At 39.0% G+C, this 21,975-nt stretch overlaps 1 protein-coding gene across 6 annotated transcripts; it reads left to right on the top strand.

Moving 5' to 3' along the window:
* The first annotated feature begins 195 nt into the window (after window positions 1–195).
* On the top strand, window positions 196–21,759 carry RECQL (RecQ like helicase). 6 transcript variants are annotated; one of them, XR_009819858.1, is made up of 16 exons: window positions 220–442; window positions 2,027–2,122; window positions 3,808–4,005; window positions 6,532–6,711; window positions 7,575–7,681; window positions 8,698–8,896; window positions 9,993–10,159; window positions 10,713–10,794; window positions 11,848–11,996; window positions 13,036–13,153; window positions 14,686–14,824; window positions 15,669–15,760; window positions 17,870–18,089; window positions 18,935–19,064; window positions 19,276–19,523; window positions 21,301–21,759. XR_009819858.1 is itself a non-coding variant. In XM_062009356.1 (15 exons), the coding sequence occupies exons 2-15, from the start codon at window positions 2,107–2,109 to the stop codon at window positions 19,462–19,464; spliced, it is 1,986 nt and encodes a 661-aa protein (XP_061865340.1). In that variant the 5' UTR covers window positions 196–229; window positions 2,027–2,106; the 3' UTR covers window positions 19,465–21,759. The 6 variants fall into 6 exon arrangements, 5 of the variants coding, with proteins under 5 accessions (XP_061865340.1, XP_061865327.1, XP_061865319.1 ...); XM_062009356.1 differs by having other exon boundaries at window positions 196–229; window positions 19,276–21,759; XM_062009343.1 differs by having other exon boundaries at window positions 220–497; window positions 19,276–21,759.
* Window positions 21,760–21,975: the final 216 nt, after the last annotated feature.

Here is a 21,975-nt window from a genome sequence, read left to right on the forward strand (position 1 = left end):
CAGACACGTTATTCGCACGGCCACACACCCCCTCCCCTCAGGGCCCGCCTCCCGGCTTGAACCAGAGCGGACGGGGCGAGGCGGGGGGGGGGTGTCTCTCGAGGCCGCTGCTGATTGGGGAAGAGAAGGTCGCACGTGGCCACCCTCGAGCTCTCTCCCTCTTGGTGATTGGCTGAGAGGAGCCGGCAGCGGAAGAGGCGGAAGCGGCCGAGGTGCAGCGGCGGTCCCGGTGAGGAGTTGCCGGGTGTGCGGGGAGGCTTCCGGGTCCACCCGCCGCCGCCGCTGCTGTAGTCCCAGCAGCCTTCCTCCCTCCCTCGCCGGGGCTGCCGGCTCCCGCTGCTCCCGCCGGTCCGCCAAGCGGGTCGCTTCCCTCCCTGGTTGAAGCGGCTGGAGGCCCGCGGCTCGTATTCGGCGTGCAGGCGACGGGTGCCCAACGGCCGGTGTCCGTAGATTTCTTTGTGTTGATTCTACTTGTATTTTCTTTACCCTCTCATTAAGTATGTTTTACGTATGATGTCTTAGGGGTTTATAGCTGATGGGGGAGGTTTTACCCAGTTAAGCTACCGTTAAGGTGACACGTGTTGCCTGCGCAATGATTACTGGTTTTATTCCCTCCTGTAAGGGTGCTCGGTTTGATAATGGTCCACTTGACATCATTTCTTAGGGTTGGAACCGAAGAGATTTAATTGGGAGGCTGAGTACAAGGTGGAGTACGACAGCTTCCCGTGCTGGGATGCTGATGTAAATCTGTGAAGGGTGGAAAGTGACTCTGGTTACTAATCATTCTGGTTTAGGCATGATCATCATGCTTAGAGGCCTCTTTTCTTCACCAGTGGGCTATCTGGAAAAGGCTGTAGTGAGATGAATTCACAGGAACTCAACTCTTTTACAGTGGAGTGAAACTGCCTGATCAGCAAGATGCTTCCACTTGCCTTTTGTCCACGGTGGTTTATAAGCTATGAGTTCATATTTATGCGGTTTCTAATAAACTGCATTTTTAAAGAATCAGGTGGTAATTAGGGTCTTTGTGGCCAATGGTGATGTAGCATCAGTTATAAAGTATGCCGAGGTACTCCTTTTAGAGACATGAGCTGAATTAAGGCATGTGGAGCTTTAGCAGCATACAGGGAAGCTTTCATAGGTGTCTTTCTTTGTCTTCCTGCTCCATGGATAAGAAAAGGGATTATGTTTCCTGAGCTGTCAGCCTAGTAATATTTGTGAGGCTTGTGTTTACTGGAAGCAATAGAAGCAGTATATTGCACTTCCAGGGTGTCTGTTCCCTACCTATTGATTTTTCTAGATGTCCCTGCTTACTTTGAACTTTGTGGAGACTAATGTTTCCAGATGTGTTTGTGTAAGTGGCAGACAGAACTGTGTAACTGAAATTATGTGAGTGACCTGGATGCTGCTGAGTTATCTTATATCTGAAGTGTGGGCTTTTTTAGTTATAACTACTTCTGTCAATTTCAGGGTTTTATTCTTTTTCATGTTTAATTTATAGGGACTTCATAAAATATTTGTTATGGTAGAATCAGCTTATAGTGAGTGTCAGTTGAACTTTTTTCCCTTTTGCCTTCCCTCTTATTTAACTCCTTGGTATGTGACAAATAGCTCACAATCCAACAAGAGTGAGGGAATATAGAGTTTCTTGAATTTTGAGTGTCAACAACAAAGAATGTTGTTGAGAAAATTAGCCAATAAATAAGAATTCTAAGTTCATGTCACTGGTGATTTGATCAAAACCAATCCTGATCTATATTAGACTGTTCCTCTCACAAAAAAATTATAACTTGGTCAAAATTCACTTGGTTTAATTTAGAAGGCTGGTCACCTATGGCCTTGGGATTGGCTGTGAGTTGGTATCTGCCCCTTTTGCAGAAGGGAAGAATGGAATTATCATCTAGTTTGGTATATTTATAGACTCAGATTAAATGAACTCTTGAAACTCGTATATTAACAAATATCTTGCTCTAAGTTTAGGAGGATTACTCATGAAATATTTTTTTTAAATGTATTTTCTTCTTAGTGACGTTTGTGTGGTTAAGAAAGATCTTCTAAGGATCACATTCTCTACTCACCAAGGATCACATTCTCTAATCACCAAAGATGACAGCTGTTGCAGGTAATACAAAATTAGTATTCAGTGTGTTCATTTTGCTATCTTTTAGCTAACAGACACAATCACCTGATGTTGTAGATTGTTATTTATATGAAATTAATGTATGCAGAAAAGAGTTTGTGGGGTCATAGAATCATAGAATGGTAGGGATTGGAAGGGACCTTTAGAGGTCATCTAGTCCAAGCGCCCTGCAGAAGCAGGTTCACCTAGATCGGGTCACTCAGGAACACAACCAAGTGGGTCTTGAACAACTCCAGAGAAGGAGACTCCACAACCTCCCTGGGCAGCCTGTACCAGGGCTCCCTCACAGTAAAATAGTTTTTCCTTATGTTTAAATGGACCTTTTTGTGTTCCAGCTTCTTTCTATTACCACTTGTCCTGCCACAAGATACCATAGCAAAATGTGAGGCCCCAACCTCCTGACACCCACTATTTAGATATTTGGAAATATTATTAACGAGGTCCCCCCTCTATGCTATTATACTTCAGATTTGAAGAAAAAGGTTGTTTGTTTTTTTTTTTTCCTGGATAACTTTGTATTTCTTAGATAAAAACTAAAACAAAAATGGGTTTGTCAAGGAAAATACTTGGGTTTTGATATTTTGAAAATATGCTTCATATTTTAAGATACTTTGGACTCTTTCCGTCTGTTTGATGGTGGACATTTAGGAAAGCAAATGTCCTCATTTTATGGCCCTTGTAATGAGGGTGTCTTTGTCCATACATTTTTGTTTCCATAAGCATGTTATCGTATCTACTGGGACCAATATCTCTTATTTTGTGAGGCAGAGGACAAGTATGACATTTTTTCTTACACTTTTCTGACCTAGCTTTGAAACAGTGATACACACTTGCTCAGCATGCTGTAGCATGTGTTAATTATTCTTTTAAACCCTGGGGACTGCATTCTAGAACACAATCCATAATTCACATAAATGCATATTAGGCTGTCAAGAGGCAAATTCCTGACAAAGGTTCACTTACGTAACCCACTCTTTTGGGGAGTATTTGCTTTAGTATTTTTCAGATGTGAAGAAACTTGATGTCCAGCAGATTCTCTGGCTCTGCATAAGAGAGAGATCTGGGTGCATGACTTGTAGCTTTTTGCTAATGTCCCTATTTCCTACTTCAGAAGACATTTGCTTGCTGAGAATAATATTGCTTCTTGCATGTAAATGCTGAAGTATATTCTAACACATTCACCTTGAAATTGGCTGTAGTACTCGTCTTCATTTTAACACTTGCAGCTTTAATATCAGGGCAGATGGAATGTTTTTCACAGCTTAACATGTGCATCTGCAGAAAAGAAAAAAAATGCCAGTGTTTCTTTGGAGAGAGGCACTGCTTTTGAGAAACTGGATTGTGATTGGGGTTTTTTTTAGTTAGATTTTCCTCTTAAGCAATGCAAGCATGATAGTGTTGTGTATCTGACAACTTATGATATACCAGTGTATATGTGACCTACTAATATAAGAAATAGATTGTTAAGCCTTGATAATTGCTTTTTACATGGCATATACAATATTAGATGCTATAATCTTATCTGTGGGCCTGTCAGGCTGTCTGTTTCTCTCAATGCTTTTGGCTTACGTTGAATTTTGATTGTTCTCCATCAAGAAATGAAATAAAGTTTAAAACTGGGGTTAGAAATTTACTGTATTCTATCTTCACCTTACTTTTCCCTTCAGTGCTAGAGGAGGTACTGGTTTCCATTGAAAATGAGCTGCAGGCAGTGGAGATGCAGATTCAGGAGCTTATGGATAAACAGCAGGAACTCATTGAAAAGAAGATGAGGGTGAAAAGCCTGATAAAGCAGTCCACGGGAGACTTGGAGGCAGGTGGAAGTCAGGACACTGAAACCTCAGCCGAGGCATGGAACAAAAAAGGTTTGCAGAGTCAAATTCAAATATTCTAACATAGAAGTAAAATAGTTCAGTAGGCGGGAAAAAATGTGTTCATAATGAGTTTTATTTGGACAATGGTATTTTTTCCTGTTTAATTTTGATCAGCTGAGTGACCTGCCAACTTAATTATGCAGGGTAATGTTTGTACTTAACTCCCTGGACATTCCTGAACACTTAATTTGGAGTTGTTCTGGGTAGAATTATCACAAGAATAGCCTGTTATAACTACTTGTATTTTTTTCTTGTTGCAAAGTCACGAGAATCCCAGAGTAAATCTTGCATGCATGCCATGCTTTTATTCCCTATTTATTTATGTTTTAAACATAATTACTCTGGGTGCTTTCAGGACTTGATAATAACAGTCTTGCACACTCAAAATTACTTCTCATTGTCTTTGTTTCTTGCTTGAGTGGGTAGGACATTGGTTGTGACTGCCATGGATTATGTAGCTGCACCATCTTACCACATTATGCAAATTAGATAAATGCTGACTGCCAAAAGTAATGTGGAAAACATTAGTAGAGTAGAATTAGTCCAAGTGACAAGTGATAATGTGAGGGCTGTTGTTCATCCGCGAGTGCTACCCTTCAAGTTAAACATTAACAAAAGTCCCGGATATGTTCTAGGTCTTGACCATTTTATGCCTAGGCAAATTCATTTCAAGTCTATTTATTATTTTTTCACTCTTGTATTTCACTTGCAATTTGGAAACGCATTATTAGTTTCTGCCCGTATCTATTGTATGTATTCTCTTGTTTTGTTTTTTAAAAAATGGAATTAACTTTGTAGCCTAATACATATTTATCTCCATTGGGAAAAGTATTATGCATATGTAATAATATTGGTACTTTCTAATTGCAAATTGATGCTCGTGAACAAAATGATTTGTTTTGGGTGACTTTCTGCCTAATTCTCTCCTCCTGTGCTTTGAAAATGAACATCTTTGCAGTCAGATGTTGTGTACGTGTTTGAATAAGAGCAATAACTAAATTTAGAATCATAGAATGGTAGGGGTTGGAAGGGACCTTTAGAGATCATCTAGTCCAACCCCCCTGCAGAAGGCAGGGTCACCTAGATCAGGTCTTATAGGAACATGTCCAGGTGGGTCTTGAAGACCTCCAAGGAAGGAGACTCCACAACCCCTCTGGGCACCCTCACAGTGAAATAGGGTTTTTTTATATTTAAGTGGAACTTTTTGTGTTCCAGCTTCATCCCATTACCCCTTGCCCTGTTACTATCTACTATAGAAAAAAGGGATGTCCCAACCTCCTGACATCCAGCCTTTAGATATTTATAAATGTCAATAAGATCACCCCTCAGTCTCCTCCAGACTAAACAGCCCCAGTTCCCACAGCCTTTCCTCATATGAAAGATGTTCTAGTCCCCTGATCATCTTGGTGGCCCTGCGCTGGACTCTGTCCAGCACTTCCCTGTCCTCTTGAGCTGAGGAGCCCAGAACTGGACACAAGACTCCAGATGAGGCCTCACCAGGGCAGAGCAGAGAGGGAGAAGAACCTTCCTTGACCTGCTGGCCACACTCTTCTTGATGCGTCCCAGGATGCCATTGGCCTTCTTGGCCACAAGGGCACATTGCTGGCTCATCTTTAGTTTATTATCAATCAGGACTCCAAAGTCTCTCTCTGCAGAGCTGCTAGTCTCAGTATAAAGCTCAATGAAGTCAGTGAGAGGCTTTTCTTGGTTGCAGAGAGTGTGATATCTTGGCTGTGACCGCTGTATATTAGGAAGCAATAATATTCCTTCATTACATGCAGGGTAACTTGGAGTTCCCACATGTTTTCTGCATTTTAATTTTAATAATATGAAAATGCTTAATATGCTTCCTGATGCATACAAAAGATAAGTTTTTACTTTTAAAGTTTTACTTTAAATTATGCAATCTTTAGCTTTTTCTTCAATAAAGAGCTATTATAAGCATGTTGGGGTGATTCTTTTGGGGAGTATTAAAATTCCCCTCTCCCATACCCACCTACTTTTTTTATTTTTTATTTTTCAATAAATACTTATTAAGGCTTGAATGTGGAGGATAAATGATATCCATACCTTCATTGTACTATTTATAATCACTGTATTTATATGAGGAAAGGAAGCATTTGGGCAACTTAGTGGTGAGACTGTTGAAGAGCTCATTGTTAGGTTGTATTTATTTTCCCATTGGGCTCCTCATTTCCATTTAATCTTGTGCTAATCCATTAACCTGATCACTTTGAAGTCCTTCATCTGCTTGTGAGTTTTTAGCGTTGCTTTGCAATTATGTGCAATGAGAGCCTTTAATCAAGAGGTAGATTGTATTTACATTTCGTAGGGTTTTCAAAGGTCCACCATAGATATTAGTTTATATGCACTTGGGTTGTGTGTGGTTTTTGGTATGCCATTATTGAATATTCAAATAATTTCTCACATCTAAAATTGTGTTTCTTTCAGGTTTAGTTATTGTATATGTAAATTACCCTTCTTATGAAACACATTTGATTTTTTTTCCTTTAACAGATTTTCCATGGTATGAGAAGATAAAAACTGTACTGCAGGTCAAGTTTAAACTCCAGAAGTTTAGGTCCTTGCAACTTGAGACGGTAAATGCTACAATGGCGGGAAAGGATATATTTCTTGTCATGCCTACTGGTGGTGGAAAGAGCCTTTGCTATCAGTTACCAGCTGTCTGTTCTGATGGTAAGTAAGGGAAGAAGCGATATATAAGCAATCCAATTTATTTTTCTTTCTTTTCCAATTATTTGGAGAATGAGCATTATATTGGTGTGTCATATCACAGTATGAGAAGAGCAAAGATGAGAGAAATATTTACTACAAATATTTGCTTTGCTCTTACTTGAATTTCTCTGAACATGCCAGAGGAGCTTTAAAAAAGATGTGTCTTTTAGGAGTGACTTAGATTTAAATAATTTATCTAGATTCCTTTCAGTACACTGTGTTATTAAACTCCAAAAGAATTTAAAAGTTTGTCAGTTTTTGCTTTTTTCCCTTTAATTCAATATACAGACTGTAAGTTTTTAAAGTACAGATATCTCTTACTTGTCTGTTCCACTCTGAAGTTTTATCTTTAGATTATTTAAAAGAGAATTTGTGTATTTTTTTAGTTAATTATTCAGGTTTTATTTTAATTTTTTTTTTTAAAATAACCCGTTGAATTGCATGAGAGATTACTTATTTACAAAGATCAAGTTTTCCAATACATAGCACTGCTTAGTTGTGTGGTAAATTGGCACCTCATGACACAGTTGTGAATCCAGCTTTCTCTGGTTTGTGTACTTATTCCTATACTGTTTGCAGCTCAGTTGTTTGTGGTCTAGATTGTAAGACAAGGTGCATCTCTCAGGCAGTTGATAAGAAGCATCCCTATGTAATCTAGGACTTGCTTATCATTTGTCTAGGAAGGGAATCTGCTACTGTGTATGAAGCTGAAGCTCAAGCTCCTGTTTGGCGGTTCCTTCAGAACAGGGTTGATGGATTAGTGAAGAGCAGGAGATATTTATGTCATTTGAACTGTTCAGTTGTACAATGATTGATTGTTACAGGTTTCACTCTAGTGATATGTCCTTTGATATCACTTATGGAAGATCAGCTCATGGTTTTGGAACAGCTTGGTATTTCTGCAGCTTTATTAAATACCTCAAGCAGTAAGGTATGTTTGACTGCCAAGTCTTCATGGTTTTTGTGGTTTATGTGTCGGTGTCTTGCTTCTGTCTATGTTATTTATGAGTACTGAATGAAAGACACAATTTTATTAGCTAGTGCCATTCTATGAACAGTATCTTGCCAGCTACATGCTGTGATATGGATAATGTGAGTAATTACCTTACTTTCTTGTTTTGATGACAAGAACGTATGTAAACCCATACCTTTCGTGGAATAAATAGATTTCATGGTGCTATTTAGAGGATGTGAAGTACCTTTGGCTGGTGTGTGTTGTAGGCTTTTTTACTTAGTCTCTAGACTTAAAAGATTGGAGTGCACTAGTGCAATAACAGTGCAGGTTTTTACATATAATTATTTATCTTACTTTAGGATGATAAGCTGTCTGATCTAGAGACCAAGAAGCAACTTATTTCTCAGTCTATTATTAGTCAATTGCTTTTTACAATGAAATATATTTTCCTGACCACCAGGAGGCCGTGGTCATTAACTTGCAACTGACACTGGATTTAACGGGTTAGTGGCTTGATGTAACATACCAAACTTGGAGCCTGCTTTGAGGTAGAGCATTTTGAAAACTAGGTAATAAAAACTACAATTGTGTGGAGGGAAAAAATAATACATAAATAATTTTACACTTGTAACAATCATGCCTGTGGTACTACATTATAGTTTGTTGAGAAAATACTGACACCACATGATTATCCAAAGACAAGTAGTTGACAGTTCACTTTTTCAAAGTTCTGTGACAGATTTTTCAAGTGTTAAAATGACAATATATATTATATAACACACACACACACATATATATATATATATATATATATAAAATGAGTGATCTTCTGCAAAGACTTACAGTAGTGGTAAATAGTATATAACAGTTTATCAGTCTTTGTTAATTACCTCTTTTGAATTGTTAATAATCTCTTAAGAATCTTATCACTAAGCAACTTGAGTGTGTTGTCCTAGTTTGTTAGCCCCCCTTTTCTCCTTTGTTTTCAATAGGAACACGTGAAATGGGTTCATACCGAAATGTTAAACAGAAAGTCACAACTGAAGCTTATTTATGTGACCCCGGAGAAGATTGCAAAAAGCAAAATGTTCATGTCAAAGCTAGAGAAAGCTTATCAAGCAGGGTGTCTTGCTCGCATTGCTGTAGATGAGGTCCATTGCTGTAGTCAATGGGGCCATGACTTCAGGCCTGGTATGTTCATTAGAAATCCAGTTTGCGGTGTTATTCTGGCATCAATAAGTTACAAGTTAGGCCAGAAGTAAAACCAAATACTTTCTTCGCATGTTAAGCAAATGTGTTAGCTCAAGGACTTTAATTCACCAATGAGCATATTCTTGTCCAGGAACTAAGTTCATGGATGTGACTTAAATGTATAGATTTTTGCCATCAGTGTCCTGAAAAACTCCTAAATCAGTTTACTTTAATTGGAACTTAAGAAAATGAAATGCTTTGGCTCCCATCTTTAATATGGACAATACAATCATCTTTAATCTACTGCTACATCAAAAAGTGTCATTCTGTACACCTTCCCTAACACTGTGTAAACACAAAGGAAAAGTATTTTGTAAATTCATGAGGTGTATTTTAATCACTTCTAAAGCAAGTTGAAACAAATGTCCTTGCCTTGCAGTGAAAGAAGGCTGTTTCCCATCTTGTCAGTTGTAGGAGACTGTTACTTACTGGTTACTGTTTCTTTGCCTTAGAAAGAAAACCTGATTTGAATCAATATTAACTGTACACCTTTGCAGTTTTGTTAAAGTGATGTCTAAGCAAAGAGCCATGCCAGTTAAGCAGACAAAGTAGCTCAGACCTCTGGCAGCATTTCTGTACTAAGACAGCAAGTGGCTGTTAGCACTGAGCCTTTAAAATCTTTCCTCAGTACGGTCTGGTCTATGCATCCAAATTCCACATTGCTTGTTTGTTAGCAAAGCTGTGTTTCCTGAAAAGCTGTTTGTAAAAACAAACCTGCAAAGTAACCTGGATGTTGTTTAGTGTGATGCCACTTAGATTTTTCAAACTCTTTAAGAACTTCTGTTTCAACATTTTGCCCTCTGAATTGTGGTGGCTTCTGCAAAGTTCAGTTAGAAGAGAAAGCATCTATTTTGATAAGCGCAACCTTCTTATGACTTCATTTGGGTGTTTAAATTAGTTTTGTACTAAATTGGTCACTTGTAACATTTATTGCATTGTTACCCCATTGGATGCTATTTATGTGAGAATCTTCTTTTAGCTTTGGATCTATGGTATGATGAATCTTTTTCATTCACCTTTTTGTTTTCTTGCTTAGACTACAAGTCTCTTGGTATCTTGAAAAGACAGTTTCCCAATGCTCCTTTGATTGGTTTGACAGCAACTGCTACCAATCATGTTTTAAAGGATGCTCAGAAAATTTTACATATTCAGAAGTGCATTACCTTTACTGCATCTTTCAACCGGCCCAATCTTTACTATGAGGTATGTCTTATTACCTAGTTGATTGCATCACAGTCATATTCTCTTCTGTAAGTTACAGTTGATGGATTTTAGGATAGATTTTCAATTGTAAAATTTAATAATAAATAGCTTTTCAACTGAATGGTGATGTTCTTTCATGACTTCATCTTGCTGAATTTGCTGTCATCTGCAGAGGAACTGGGGCTGCTCTGTCTTTGTGAGCAAGGCTCACAAATAGGACTGTACAGGAGAGAGGTAGGTGGCAGGCTCAGTCTGCTTCCAAATTGTTGGAAGATATGTTACATGATTGCAAGAAGTTGTGAATTATTGTGATGTACTGTATTTTCAGTTTCACCACAGCTGCTTTTATTATTCTTGATGGAAAAATATTAAGTACTTTTTTTTTTTTCTATGGACTTTTGAGATGTGATCTGACTATGCCAAGGGAATCTAGTAATTTTGATTAAATGACAGAATAGTTGTTTATTGTACTGGAAGAAGTAGAATAATAGGATTGTTTGACAGATTTCCTGCCCACTTGGACTCTCTGGTATATGTTTATTATATTTTTGAGGTTCGACATAAGCCTTCAAATAATGAAGATTTCATTGAGGACATAGTTAAGATCATTAATGGAAGATACAAAGGACTGTCAGGTAAAAGTGAAAAAACCCAAACACAACAACAATCACTAAAATAAGAAGAGCGTATTATTTTTTATATAACCTTCAGCATTACAGGGATGTTTTTAAGTGATTCTGAAATGCATAGAGAAATTCTACCTTCACCGTACATTAAACATTAGAAGAAATTCAGTTCCTTTGAATAATGATTCTTTGCATTAGTGCTACATGTCTTTACAGCTTACTATAGCTTCTTAAGTATTGAAATATGTTCATGTGTATAGAACAATGTTTACATAGATAAGAATAATAGCTGGTTTTAAGGTTGTGAGCACAAGACTCAAGAAAGGTTATCTGTATTTTCTTAAATCACACAGATGTCATTTATTATCTATGTGTCAGGATACTTGCTATCTTTTAACACTTCTTTTCCATATTGATCAAAAGATTTGTGTGTTATTCAGCACTCAGAATAGGTGTGTGATAGGGTGAATTATGCTTCTGTGATGAAAGGAGAACTGTAAAAGCTGGACTTTGTAATATGACTCTAATCTTTATTTCCACTACATAATTCATTGATTACACAAAGGCAACAGAACCCAATGTTCCAGAGAAGCAGTCTGTCCCTGTGTCTGCTGTGGAGCTCTGTGGCTGTGGTGAGCAGCTGCCTGAGTACAAACTGTGCTCAGATGGTCACAAATCTCATGGCTTTGTGTAATCCTTGACTTAGCCCAGAATGACTAATGACAAAAAGCAGATTTATCTGAAACCTCAGGTGAGATGTCATAAGGAACAGCACCACTTTACATAAGCATTAAAACTTGTCCTCCATTAGTAGAATGCTTCCATGGTTATGCAGATTGGCACCCATATTTTTTCTTGAGTCTACAAGTCAAAGCTTACAATTGAAGTTCCCTTCATGGCTACCAATACTGCAGACTGAATAGGCACAAATATTGTTTACTGGGATCTCTCTATGGTTTTTATGTTAAAAAACCTTACAAAGTTGTTTTTAAGTACTGGGGATTATTTATGGGGTTTTTTTTAAGATATTGTGTATATGAAGCATCTTTCATTTCTGTGCAGGAATTGTGTATTGTTTTTCTCAGAAGGATTCTGAGCAAGTTACTATAAGTCTGCAGAAACTGGGAATCAAGGCAGGGACTTATCATGCAAACATGGATGCTAAATATAAGACCAAAGTTCATAAAGGATGGGCAGCAAATCAAATCCAGGTGAAGTAGATACTTTTCATGGACTTGTTTCTCATTTAAACAAAATGTGGTTTTATATAGAATCACAGAATGGATTGGGTTGGAAGAGACCTCTAAAGATCATCTAGTCCAAACCCCCTGCTAAAGCAGATCCGCCTAGATCGGGTCATGCAGGGACATGCCCAGGTGGGCTTTGAAAACCTCCAGATAAGGAGGCTCCACACCCTCCCTGGGCAGCCTGTGCCAGGGCTTCCTCACCCTTACAGTAAACATATTTTTCCTTAAGTGGAACTTTTTATGTTCTAGCTTTTGTCTGTTACCACTAATCTTACCACTGAACACTACAGTCTCCTCCAGGCTGAGCAGTCTCAGATCCCGCAGCCTTTCCTCATGAGAAAGGTGCTCCAGTTCCCTGATCATCTTAGTGACCCTGCCCTGGATTCTCTCCAGCACTTCCCTGTCCCTCTTGAGCTGAGGAGCCCAGAACTGCACACGGGACTCCAGATGAGGCCTCACCAGGGCAGAGTAGAGGAGGAGCAGAACCTCCCTCGACCTGCTGGCCACACTCTTCTTGATGCATCCCAGGATGCCATTGGCCTTCTTGGCCATGAGTGCACATTGCTGGCTCATGGGTAGGTTATTATCAACCAGGACTCCCAGGTCTCTCTGCAGAGCTGCTCTCCAGCTGTTCGACTCCCAGCCTGTGCTAGTGCATGGGGTTGTTCCTTCCCAGATGCAGGACTCTGCACTTGCCCTTGTTGAACCTCATGAGGTTCCTCTCTGCCCTACTCTCCAGCCGGTTGAGATCCATCTGAATGGCAGCACAGGCTTCTGGGGAATCAGCCAGTCCTCCCAGGTTGGTGTCATCAGTGAACTTGCTGAGGGTACACTCTGTCCCCTCATCCAGGTCGTTGATGAAGATATTGAACAAGACTGGCCACACAAACAATCCCCATGGAACCACACTGGCCACAGGTCTCTAACTTGATGTGGTTCTGTTGATCACCACCCTCTGGGCTCTGTCATTCAGCCTTGACAGTTTCTTAATTTTTTTTTTTAGGTTGTAGTAGCGACTGTTGCTTTTGGCATGGGAATTGATAAACCTGATGTGAGGTTTGTAATTCATCATTCTATGAGCAAATCAATGGAGAACTATTACCAAGAGAGCGGACGTGCAGGTATTGTAGGAAATGGTGTTTGCAAAGTCACCATTTATATCCATTAAACCAGTAAAACTGTATTTGATTTCAGCCATTTGTGCAAGAATTGTCTTGTATTTGAGATATGTTCCAAAGTGTATGATGCCCATAAAGAGCCCTTAAGGCAAATATAAACTGTGTTTATTATCTCGTGTTTCTGTGCAGTTTAGCAAAGAATAACTGAATACTTGCTTCTTTACTTAGCAGTTTTTAAAGTTACTTGATTTTTGGGAAATCTATGGCATGCCAGAATAATTTCATAACATGACATTTATTAGATGTATGGTACAGAAAGGAGTTGTTTTTTAATTTGTATAGCAACTGGGATGTGTAATTTGCTCAGATTGTCTCGATAATATCTAATCACTGTATGAATTTCAGTGGCCACTGAAGTGCAAGTAGGATGAGAAGTCTGGAGCTGGTAATTTTAAGGATTGATCAATATATAGCAGTACTAAATAACTGATACTACTAAAAAGGGGGTTGTGGTGGTTTTTTGCGGGGTATGTTTGACCTTGTGCATTATTACTTTTTCAAAGACAGATTTTAATCTGTTTGGAGGAAGGCTTTCTAAAGGGCCCTTGGTTGAGTTTTTATCTACACCTGTGTGGTAAAATTGACCTTCATGCTGGCCTAAGAAATCTGACAGTCATCAAAGTTTGTGGGAGTTTGCATCTGCTTTACACTAGTACCTGGTTACTTCTAGATATTGCTGGAGGTAACAGGTAGTGTAGATATTGAAGTCAGACAAGGGCCATATAGGTGGCTGAAACAGTTGTTTCACAATGTTTAGCAATTTGGTATGCTTAAAGCAGGCTTTTGTATTGCTTTTTCATAATTCAATTTAAAGGAGATTCTTCTGGGGAGGGATGAATTAAATTTGCCTGAACATACTACTTAGCTTATGAAATCTTCCTTTTTTCTCTTGACTGCCCATCCAAGTGAAGTAGTTCTTGTCTGTTAAACTTTTTTAAAAGTTTAGGGCTTTTAGGCCTTTTCTGCTCTTTTCTGGCAGGAAGACACCTGTCAGCACGTCATTGAGAGGGGTGAGCAACAGGAAGGAAGGGATAATCTAAGTTCAGCTACAGAAACCACAGTTGGCTTTAAATGGAATATTTTGTTAAATCATACCTATTTCTCTCTTTATTTGTTACCCTTAATACCCAATAGTGTTTGAAGCTTACAGTGTCTTTTAATCAAAAAACAATTAGGTTTCAAGATGTATCTCATAGAGTCATCGATGTCTAGGATGTTGCAAGAAGTGTTTGGGTGAAAATAGAGTGATTTCACTGACTTTATGTATGATGTTAATATTTTATTTTAGTTGTTAGAGTAAAAATCTCCATTGTGTAGTATGTTTAGTTTGCTCGGTTCTGTACTTGTAGAGGACTGTTCATGCACTCATTATGTAGGTACTGCAGAAGTCCATGCAGATGAGAGTGAACTCTGTACCAGAAAATGCTATGCTTAAAATGAATCTTTCATAAATTCTTTGTTTTAATGGATTGCAGGTAGAGATGACCAAAAAGCTGACTGCATTTTGTATTATGGTTTTGGAGATATATTCAGAATCAGCACAATGGTAGTGATGGAAAATGTAGGGCAAGGGAAGCTGTATGATATGGTGTCTTATTGCCAGACTATGAACAAGTAAGTTACTGTGATACTTTGTTACTTGGTTGCTTAATTTTTAAATAGGCTAATTTTGTTGGGTTTTTTTAGATGGTGTTTGGGGGAAAAAAAAACCCAACCACCACCAAACAAAACCACACACAAAAGCAACAACAACAACACCCCACCACACTATAGAAACACTACTGTTATAACAAAGACTTGAGTTTGGAGTTTGTGGTTTGGCTGCCCAGTGTGTATACTCTTGCACTTAACAATAGTGGTGTGTTGCTTGCCAGCTTCAGGGTAACGTTCTGGAGCAGTTATATTGAGGTGAAGTATCTGTCAACAAACGCTGGATATCAGGTTCTGTTCAGAGAGAAAACTGGAATTGTTTGTTTTTTCTTCCAAGGTATCAGTGTTTAGTGGCCATACAGGAATCCACATACAGTTAATGCTTCATCTCCTGCACGGAGCTATTTGGAATACTTCACAGCACACACATCTATCTGTCTAAGTTGTGGACAACTCATGCATTCAGGATACTCTTTGTTGGCCTCAGTCTAAGAATTGATTCATATTCTTATGATTTTTCATTTGATTTAAATTGCATATTATACTTACTTTTCTACTTTAACCAAACTCTTCCTCACAGCTATGTTTGCTATTACTGAAAGCTACTACTTATTCCTATTAGCATAACTGCCAGGGAATACTGTGATTCAGTATTTACTTCCCTGTTTTTCTCCTGAGATGATTCTTCACGCTTATTTTGAGATATGAGCTGTGCCAAGGGACCTTCTTTTTGTCACTTTGATGAGTTTTTTAGTACAGGTGTATACACTTACATTCTGCAGTTTCTGTTTGCTCTCTGTTCTTTCAGGTGTCGCCGGGTCCTCATAGCCCATCATTTTGATGAAGTATGGGATTCTGCAAACTGCAACAGAATGTGTGATAACTGCTGTAGAGAGAACTGTAAGTAAATTGTTTTTATAACTAAGGACAGAGGGTACAAAGAACATTGGCTTAAAAAAATATCTAGTATAGGAAAACTGTGAGCAGCTTCTGTAAAGAGTGTTTGGGATACTGCCTCTTTCCCAGGTGCAAATTTTGTTATGAACATCAGTTTTCAGTGGCTTAGTGTTGCCAAGTTCAGGGGTTTAGCAGAATACTTCCTGGTTTGTTTTTTTTTTCCCTGTGGCCAAACATTTTGGTATCTTTCAGACTCATTTACCTGTTCCCAAAAGTGAAGCTGGGGTAAGGAGGAGACAAGCTTTCCTGTTTTGAAAAGATTCTATGTGTTAAGCTTTGTTTCAGGATTTGTTTAGGCATAAAAGCTTTATTTTGAGAAGGAGCTTCTTGCCCTCTGTATGCCAAACTGTTCACTCATAGCCTGTGAGAAGGTACAGTTTGCACATGTCCTCTTACTACTTGCCTGGTAAAATCTCTGAGGATTTCAGTGCTGCATGCTCACAAAACACAGCTGTGTCCGGACTGTGCACAACACTTAGGCACAACAACTGAGCATGCTAATTCATGATTTTGCAGTGTGTTAGCCCTAACAGCACAATATCTGTCTCCTGTGTGCTCCTCCTTTGGAAGAAAGTTGGGATTTCAAGGGGGAAGGCACATGGCAAGATGTAGAGGGAACTTGGGGGAAGAGACAAGACCTGCATGGTAAAGGAGGATGGCTTCAGGAGGACGTGGTTCTGGGACATAAGTTCTCTTACTGCTTTGCATGCAAAGATCCTGGGCAGTCTTGGGTAGTTAGTTAGCTTAAGATACACTTTCATGGGTGATCATTGCTTGCTTTCACTGTCACTTTTGGTGCCCATCCAGAAAGCTGTAAGTCGCTGAAGATGGACAAATTGTTATTGCACTTAGACATAGGAAACCCCATATAAAGCTAGAAAGCTCTGAAAAAAGTGCTGATAAAAAGTTGGTCTTAGGCATTTCTAATTGGACACACAAGCCCGTTGTCCCAAATTTCTTTGAGGACCAGGTGAATTCTTTTAATAGATGGAAAATACCATCTCCTTACACCACAGATCTATTGTGAAGCACTTGTACAGATCAACACTTGAAAAACTTTGGAACAACTCTGAAGTCAAAGCTGTTTTTGTAACTAGACTTTATTTCCCTGGACATTTTTGACAGGCAAAGTAGACAAAGCAAAGAGATTTGACTTCTTTTTTTCTTCACACAGTTAATTACAAGATAAAACTGTTTTGCAAAATCATGCAAGTAACAATGTCTTCTTATCTTCCAGTTGGAAATGAGACTTAGTTGAAATTTATACTAGGAGCAGAGATTGAGAAGAATATGGAGCTGGCTTGTACCCAAGTCTTGCAAGAGCCATATGATGAATTGTAGTTGAAATATATCCTATTTACTGCTGGTTTATCCCCAGAGTGTTTTGACACATAAGCAAGGTCTGAAGAAAGCTGGCAGTAGTACTAGTTTTTCAGTACTTAATTGATAGTATTGGAGGAGACAGTGGGAGTAATTCTCTGCAGTGATCTGAACATACAGTAGAAATGTGATCATTTAGGTACTACATGGATGTGTTTAGTGCTCAGAATAATTATTCGTAATGAAGTTGATTTGTATAATGAAATTAATACTTCTGTCTCATTTTGTCTGTAAGTGTCTTGAGAGAAGAAGTGTCCCACATTATTAAATTCACTTTGCTCTCTAATTAATTTCAGTAATAAATATTACGGGTGAGGAAAAGGAATCCAGTTGCAGAGTAACATAGTAGCTACCTTCCACATGTTATGCTTTTTCAGAGTAAATTGTGTGGTTCATAACATTAAATATCTGTAACAATCTTTGCAGGATTGGAGTTTTATTAATGAAGTAGGAAATTTGAGTACCAATATATCTTAATTTGACAGAGTTTAACTTTGTTAAACTATGATTTAACAAAGAAAACAAAAAACCCCATTGTTATTAAATGGCACATATATCTAAATATATATATATAAAGTGCATATATATGTATATACATGATGTGTACAGGAATACTATCTAAATAACTAGAAGTAACTTGCTATTTAAATGTTACTTCACTTTCATTTGTAGCATGTGAGAAAATGGATATAACAGGATACTGCAGAGATCTAATCAAGATACTTGAGCAAGCAGAAAACATGAGTGAGAAACTCACCCCACTGAAATTAATTGATGCGTGGTCTGGGAAAGGTGTGTCAAAACTCAGGGTGGCTGAAGTTGTTCCACCGAAACACCCTCGAGAGGAACTGGAGAGAATTATTGCCCATTTATTGCTGCAGCAGTATCTGAAGTAAGATGACTACTTTTTTTTTTCTTCTTAACATTTAGTAGTAATTTTTCTTTACTCTTGTGTTACTTCTGTACAGCACCAATGGATTCTGTAGTCTCATTGTTAGATGCATTTAATGTATTTTTTAAAAACCCTCAAATGATTGCTATATTTTCACTTCAATATATTAAAACAGAAATTTGACTAACAATTAAAATGCTGCTTCGCTTGTAATTTTACAAAGCTGAAGTTCAGGTTGAACTTTTAAATCTGCAGCAGGCTCCATTTTGGAGTCTCATGTACATTCTGCGGATAAGCAAAACAAATGGGATTGCGTGGATGAAGTCTTAAGTCAGGACAAGCTGGCTAATGTGAAAAGTGGTACTTTGAAATGTTAAGAAAGCACAGTAAAAATAAGAGCAGTGCTTTTCATGTAACCTGACTGTATGGTGTGTGTTTTGGCTTTTCATATAGTTTTAGAAGTTCCAAGAATATGTCCAAATCAAATATTAATCCCTTTGTTTTTGTTTTGCATTTTTGGGGGCATCTGTTTGTACAGCTGATTTTAATTTTTTTTAATACTATTAAAAGGGTGAGCAGATGACTGCTTCTATCTTTTTTTTTTTTTCCTCCATGTATTTCAACAGATTTACATGTGTGTGAGTGAAGGTCCACAAACTGAATTATTTCAAGTATTGACCAGACTCACTCTAAATGAACTGACTGTCCACTTAAATAGATAAAGCAGAATCAAGCAGCTATAGGGAACATCAATAAAAAGGGTTAATGTGTCCCCTTTTCTCCTGCATGGTCTAGCCTGTCTTTGTCTTCAACCTTCCCTTGTAACACTGATTTAATTTATGCAGGGAAGACTTTAGCTTCACGGCATTTGCTACAATATCCTACCTGAAGATAGGACCAAAGGCAGGTCTGCTGACAAATGAGGCACACGTCGTAACTATAGAAAGTATAACAAACAAGAAAAGTGTTTACAAGGTATTTATATTTGTACTGACTTGCTATATAAATTTCTTTTCCATTGTAGTTAATTTTAATAATTTGGTATCTGCTCAATGTATTTCTTGTAGTTAATTAAATCAATCACCAGGATTTAAAACAGACCTCAGAAGTATCTTCTCCCTCATGTGGGAATACTGATGAAGAAAAACAGTGTTTGTATTTTAACAGAATTGTTTCTCATTTACAGGACAAACCATCTCCATCTTTGAATTCGAAAGGAAGCACAGAAAAGGCTCAGAGTATTTCAAAGACTGTCCAAGATCCAGCGGTGAAGAAGTCACGGGAACATAAACGACCTAACTGTGGTTCTAACTTAAAAGCCAAGAAGCTTAAGCTTCAGGCAGGTGAAGATGACCAACCAGTAGTTCTTGACTGAGTTTCATGGACTACATTTAGGACCTAATCATGTTTGCTTCTCTGTGGACTATGCAGTGTGTAAGTTCAGTTTGTGTTTTAGTAATGGTATTTTTGTGTATGAGTTGGTTTTTTAATAAAAAACAGGGAAATAAGTACTCTTAAACCTATCAAATCTAGAAAAAGTAAAGTAGTGAAGGGAAAAATAGTTCATATCAAAGTAACTGGTGCGTATCTTATGATACAGCAATGACTGCAAAATGTAAGTAGTTACCATGTTGCCTTTTTAACTCTTGGAAATGTAGTGTATAGTATTGCAGAATCCGGAAGGCACTTCTAGAGGTCATGTAGTCCAACCTCCTGCTCAAAGTAGGTCCAATTGGAACAGGGTGCTCAGGGCTGTGTCATTAAGTTTTGACTGTCCCCAAGGATGGAGATTCCACAGCCCCTCTCAGTACCTGTTCCAGCATTTGACCACCTTTGTGACCAAAAAAAAAGGATATTTCTTAGAACTAATTATTTCTTGTGTTGAGGAAAGTTGTCTGTTGCCTCCTGTCCTACTGCTGGGCTCTTCAGAGAAGAGTCTTTCCCCCTTGGAGCTACCATTAGGTAGTTGAAGACAACAGCATGATCACAACAGTTACTCTTTACTCTCTGACAACTTTCTTCATGTTTAATCTGGAAGAAATATAGTTGTCTGTTTCTCCTCTTTGAGCACCTAGGCAGTTTGGTAGCCTGCTGCTAGACTTAGTTCAGTGCATTAGTATGTTTCATCTACTGGAAAGTGCAGAACTTAACCCAGGAGTCTATCTGTAATCTCACAAGGGATGAATACCCAGAAAGTCTTTCCACCCAAATTGCTAGTTGTTCTTGTTCACATAATCTGCTATGCAGTTGCCCAGATGGGTTGTTGAGTCTCCTTCTCTGGAGCCATTGAAAACTCACCTGGATGAGTTCCTGTGTGACCTATTCTAGGTGGCCCTGCTCTGGCAGGGGGGTGGGTCCTTCTCTGCAAAGCTACTTTCTAACCAGTCCTGTGCCAGCCTGTACCTTTGTATTTTGCTACTCCATCCCAGGTGTAGAACTTTGCTGCTGCTTTTAGAGGTTGCCATCAGCCCACATGTCCTATCTAAATCCCTCTGAACAGCAGTCCTGCCCTCCAGTGTATCAACAGCTCTCCCAGCCTGGGCATTGTCTGCAGACTGGCTAGAGCACACTCTGTGCCTGGACCTAGGCTGTTAGTGGAGACCCTAAATTGTATTGGCCCCAGAAGGTTTTCCCTTCTCTGTGAGCATTGCCGCTAGTAAATGGCGATCAGTTGGACTTTGCATCACAGACCCCAACTCTTTAACCCAGGTAGTCTGGACAACTTTCTACCTACTTTGTTGTACATTAGTCTGTATCTCACTGATGTTTTTACCTGTGGAGAAATTATGGGTGATCATGTCAGAAGCTTTTCTAAAGTCAAGATGTACAGTATCCAGTGCTACCCCCTTGTTCACCCAGGCAGTTATCTGAGTCAGTCTGGTGGATCAGATGTGCCTGGCGGCTTTAGCTGGCTGGTCCCAGGCACTGCTCTGGGTCTGAAAATGTTTACTGGGTGCTGAGGTGAAGCTGATTGGCATGTAACTCCTCAGACCCTCCTTTTTGAAGACAGGTGTGATGTTGGCCTTTTCCGAGTCCTCAGGAACCTCCCTCAGTCTCCAAGTCCTTTCAGAACTGACAGCAGTCTTGCACTGACCTCTGCTAGCTTTCTCTGCACCCTTCAGTGCAGCTCCTCGAGTCACACAGATTTGTGTACAGCCATTGGCTTTAGTAATCTGTAACTATCCCTTCCTTTGCTGCTTTGCTCCCACAGACTGTTAGTAGGCTCTGGGACATGGGAGGTCTGAGAGAAAACTTTACCAGTGAAAAAGAGGCAAAAAATGTGAGTACCTCAGTCTTCTCTGTGTCCTCTGTCAGTAGTTTCTCTACTCCTCTGAACAGTGGGCCCATACTTCCTTACTCTTCTTTTTACCACTAAGGTGCTTACTGAAGCTCTTCTTACTGCCTTTTCTCATCCTTTGCTAGTTCTATCTCCAGCTGAGCTCTTACATTTCCAGCTCTCTCCCTCTGTGCTCAGGCAATGTCTCTTTTTTTTTTGATATCTTGTACATTCTGTCTCCTGTTTGTGTTAACAGTTTTTTTAACTGTTAACTGAGGAGCTCTCTGTTCACCTGTGCTGGCCTTCTGTCTTGCCTCACTGACCTTTTGCACAGAGGAACACGCTATTTGTGTTTTAAAGAGGTGGTGGTTTAGAAATCAGCAGCTCTGTGAGCCTCTTTCCCTTCCAGGGCAGTCTCTCTGAGATCCTGAGAAGCAGATCCCAGAACATGCTGAAATCTGCTCTCCTGAGGTCCAGGGTAGTAGTTCTGTTAAGCTTCACAAAGAGTGAGGAAGACACAAAATCACGGAGTGTCACTGAGTGGGATCTGGGCACAAAGTAAGAAACAAACCTGTCAGTGTCTCCAAGTTGGGTTGGCAGCGACAGCCT

This window comes from Colius striatus, chromosome 1 (genome assembly GCF_028858725.1).
Source record: "Colius striatus isolate bColStr4 chromosome 1, bColStr4.1.hap1, whole genome shotgun sequence".
NCBI classification, from domain to species: domain Eukaryota; kingdom Metazoa; phylum Chordata; class Aves; order Coliiformes; family Coliidae; genus Colius; species Colius striatus.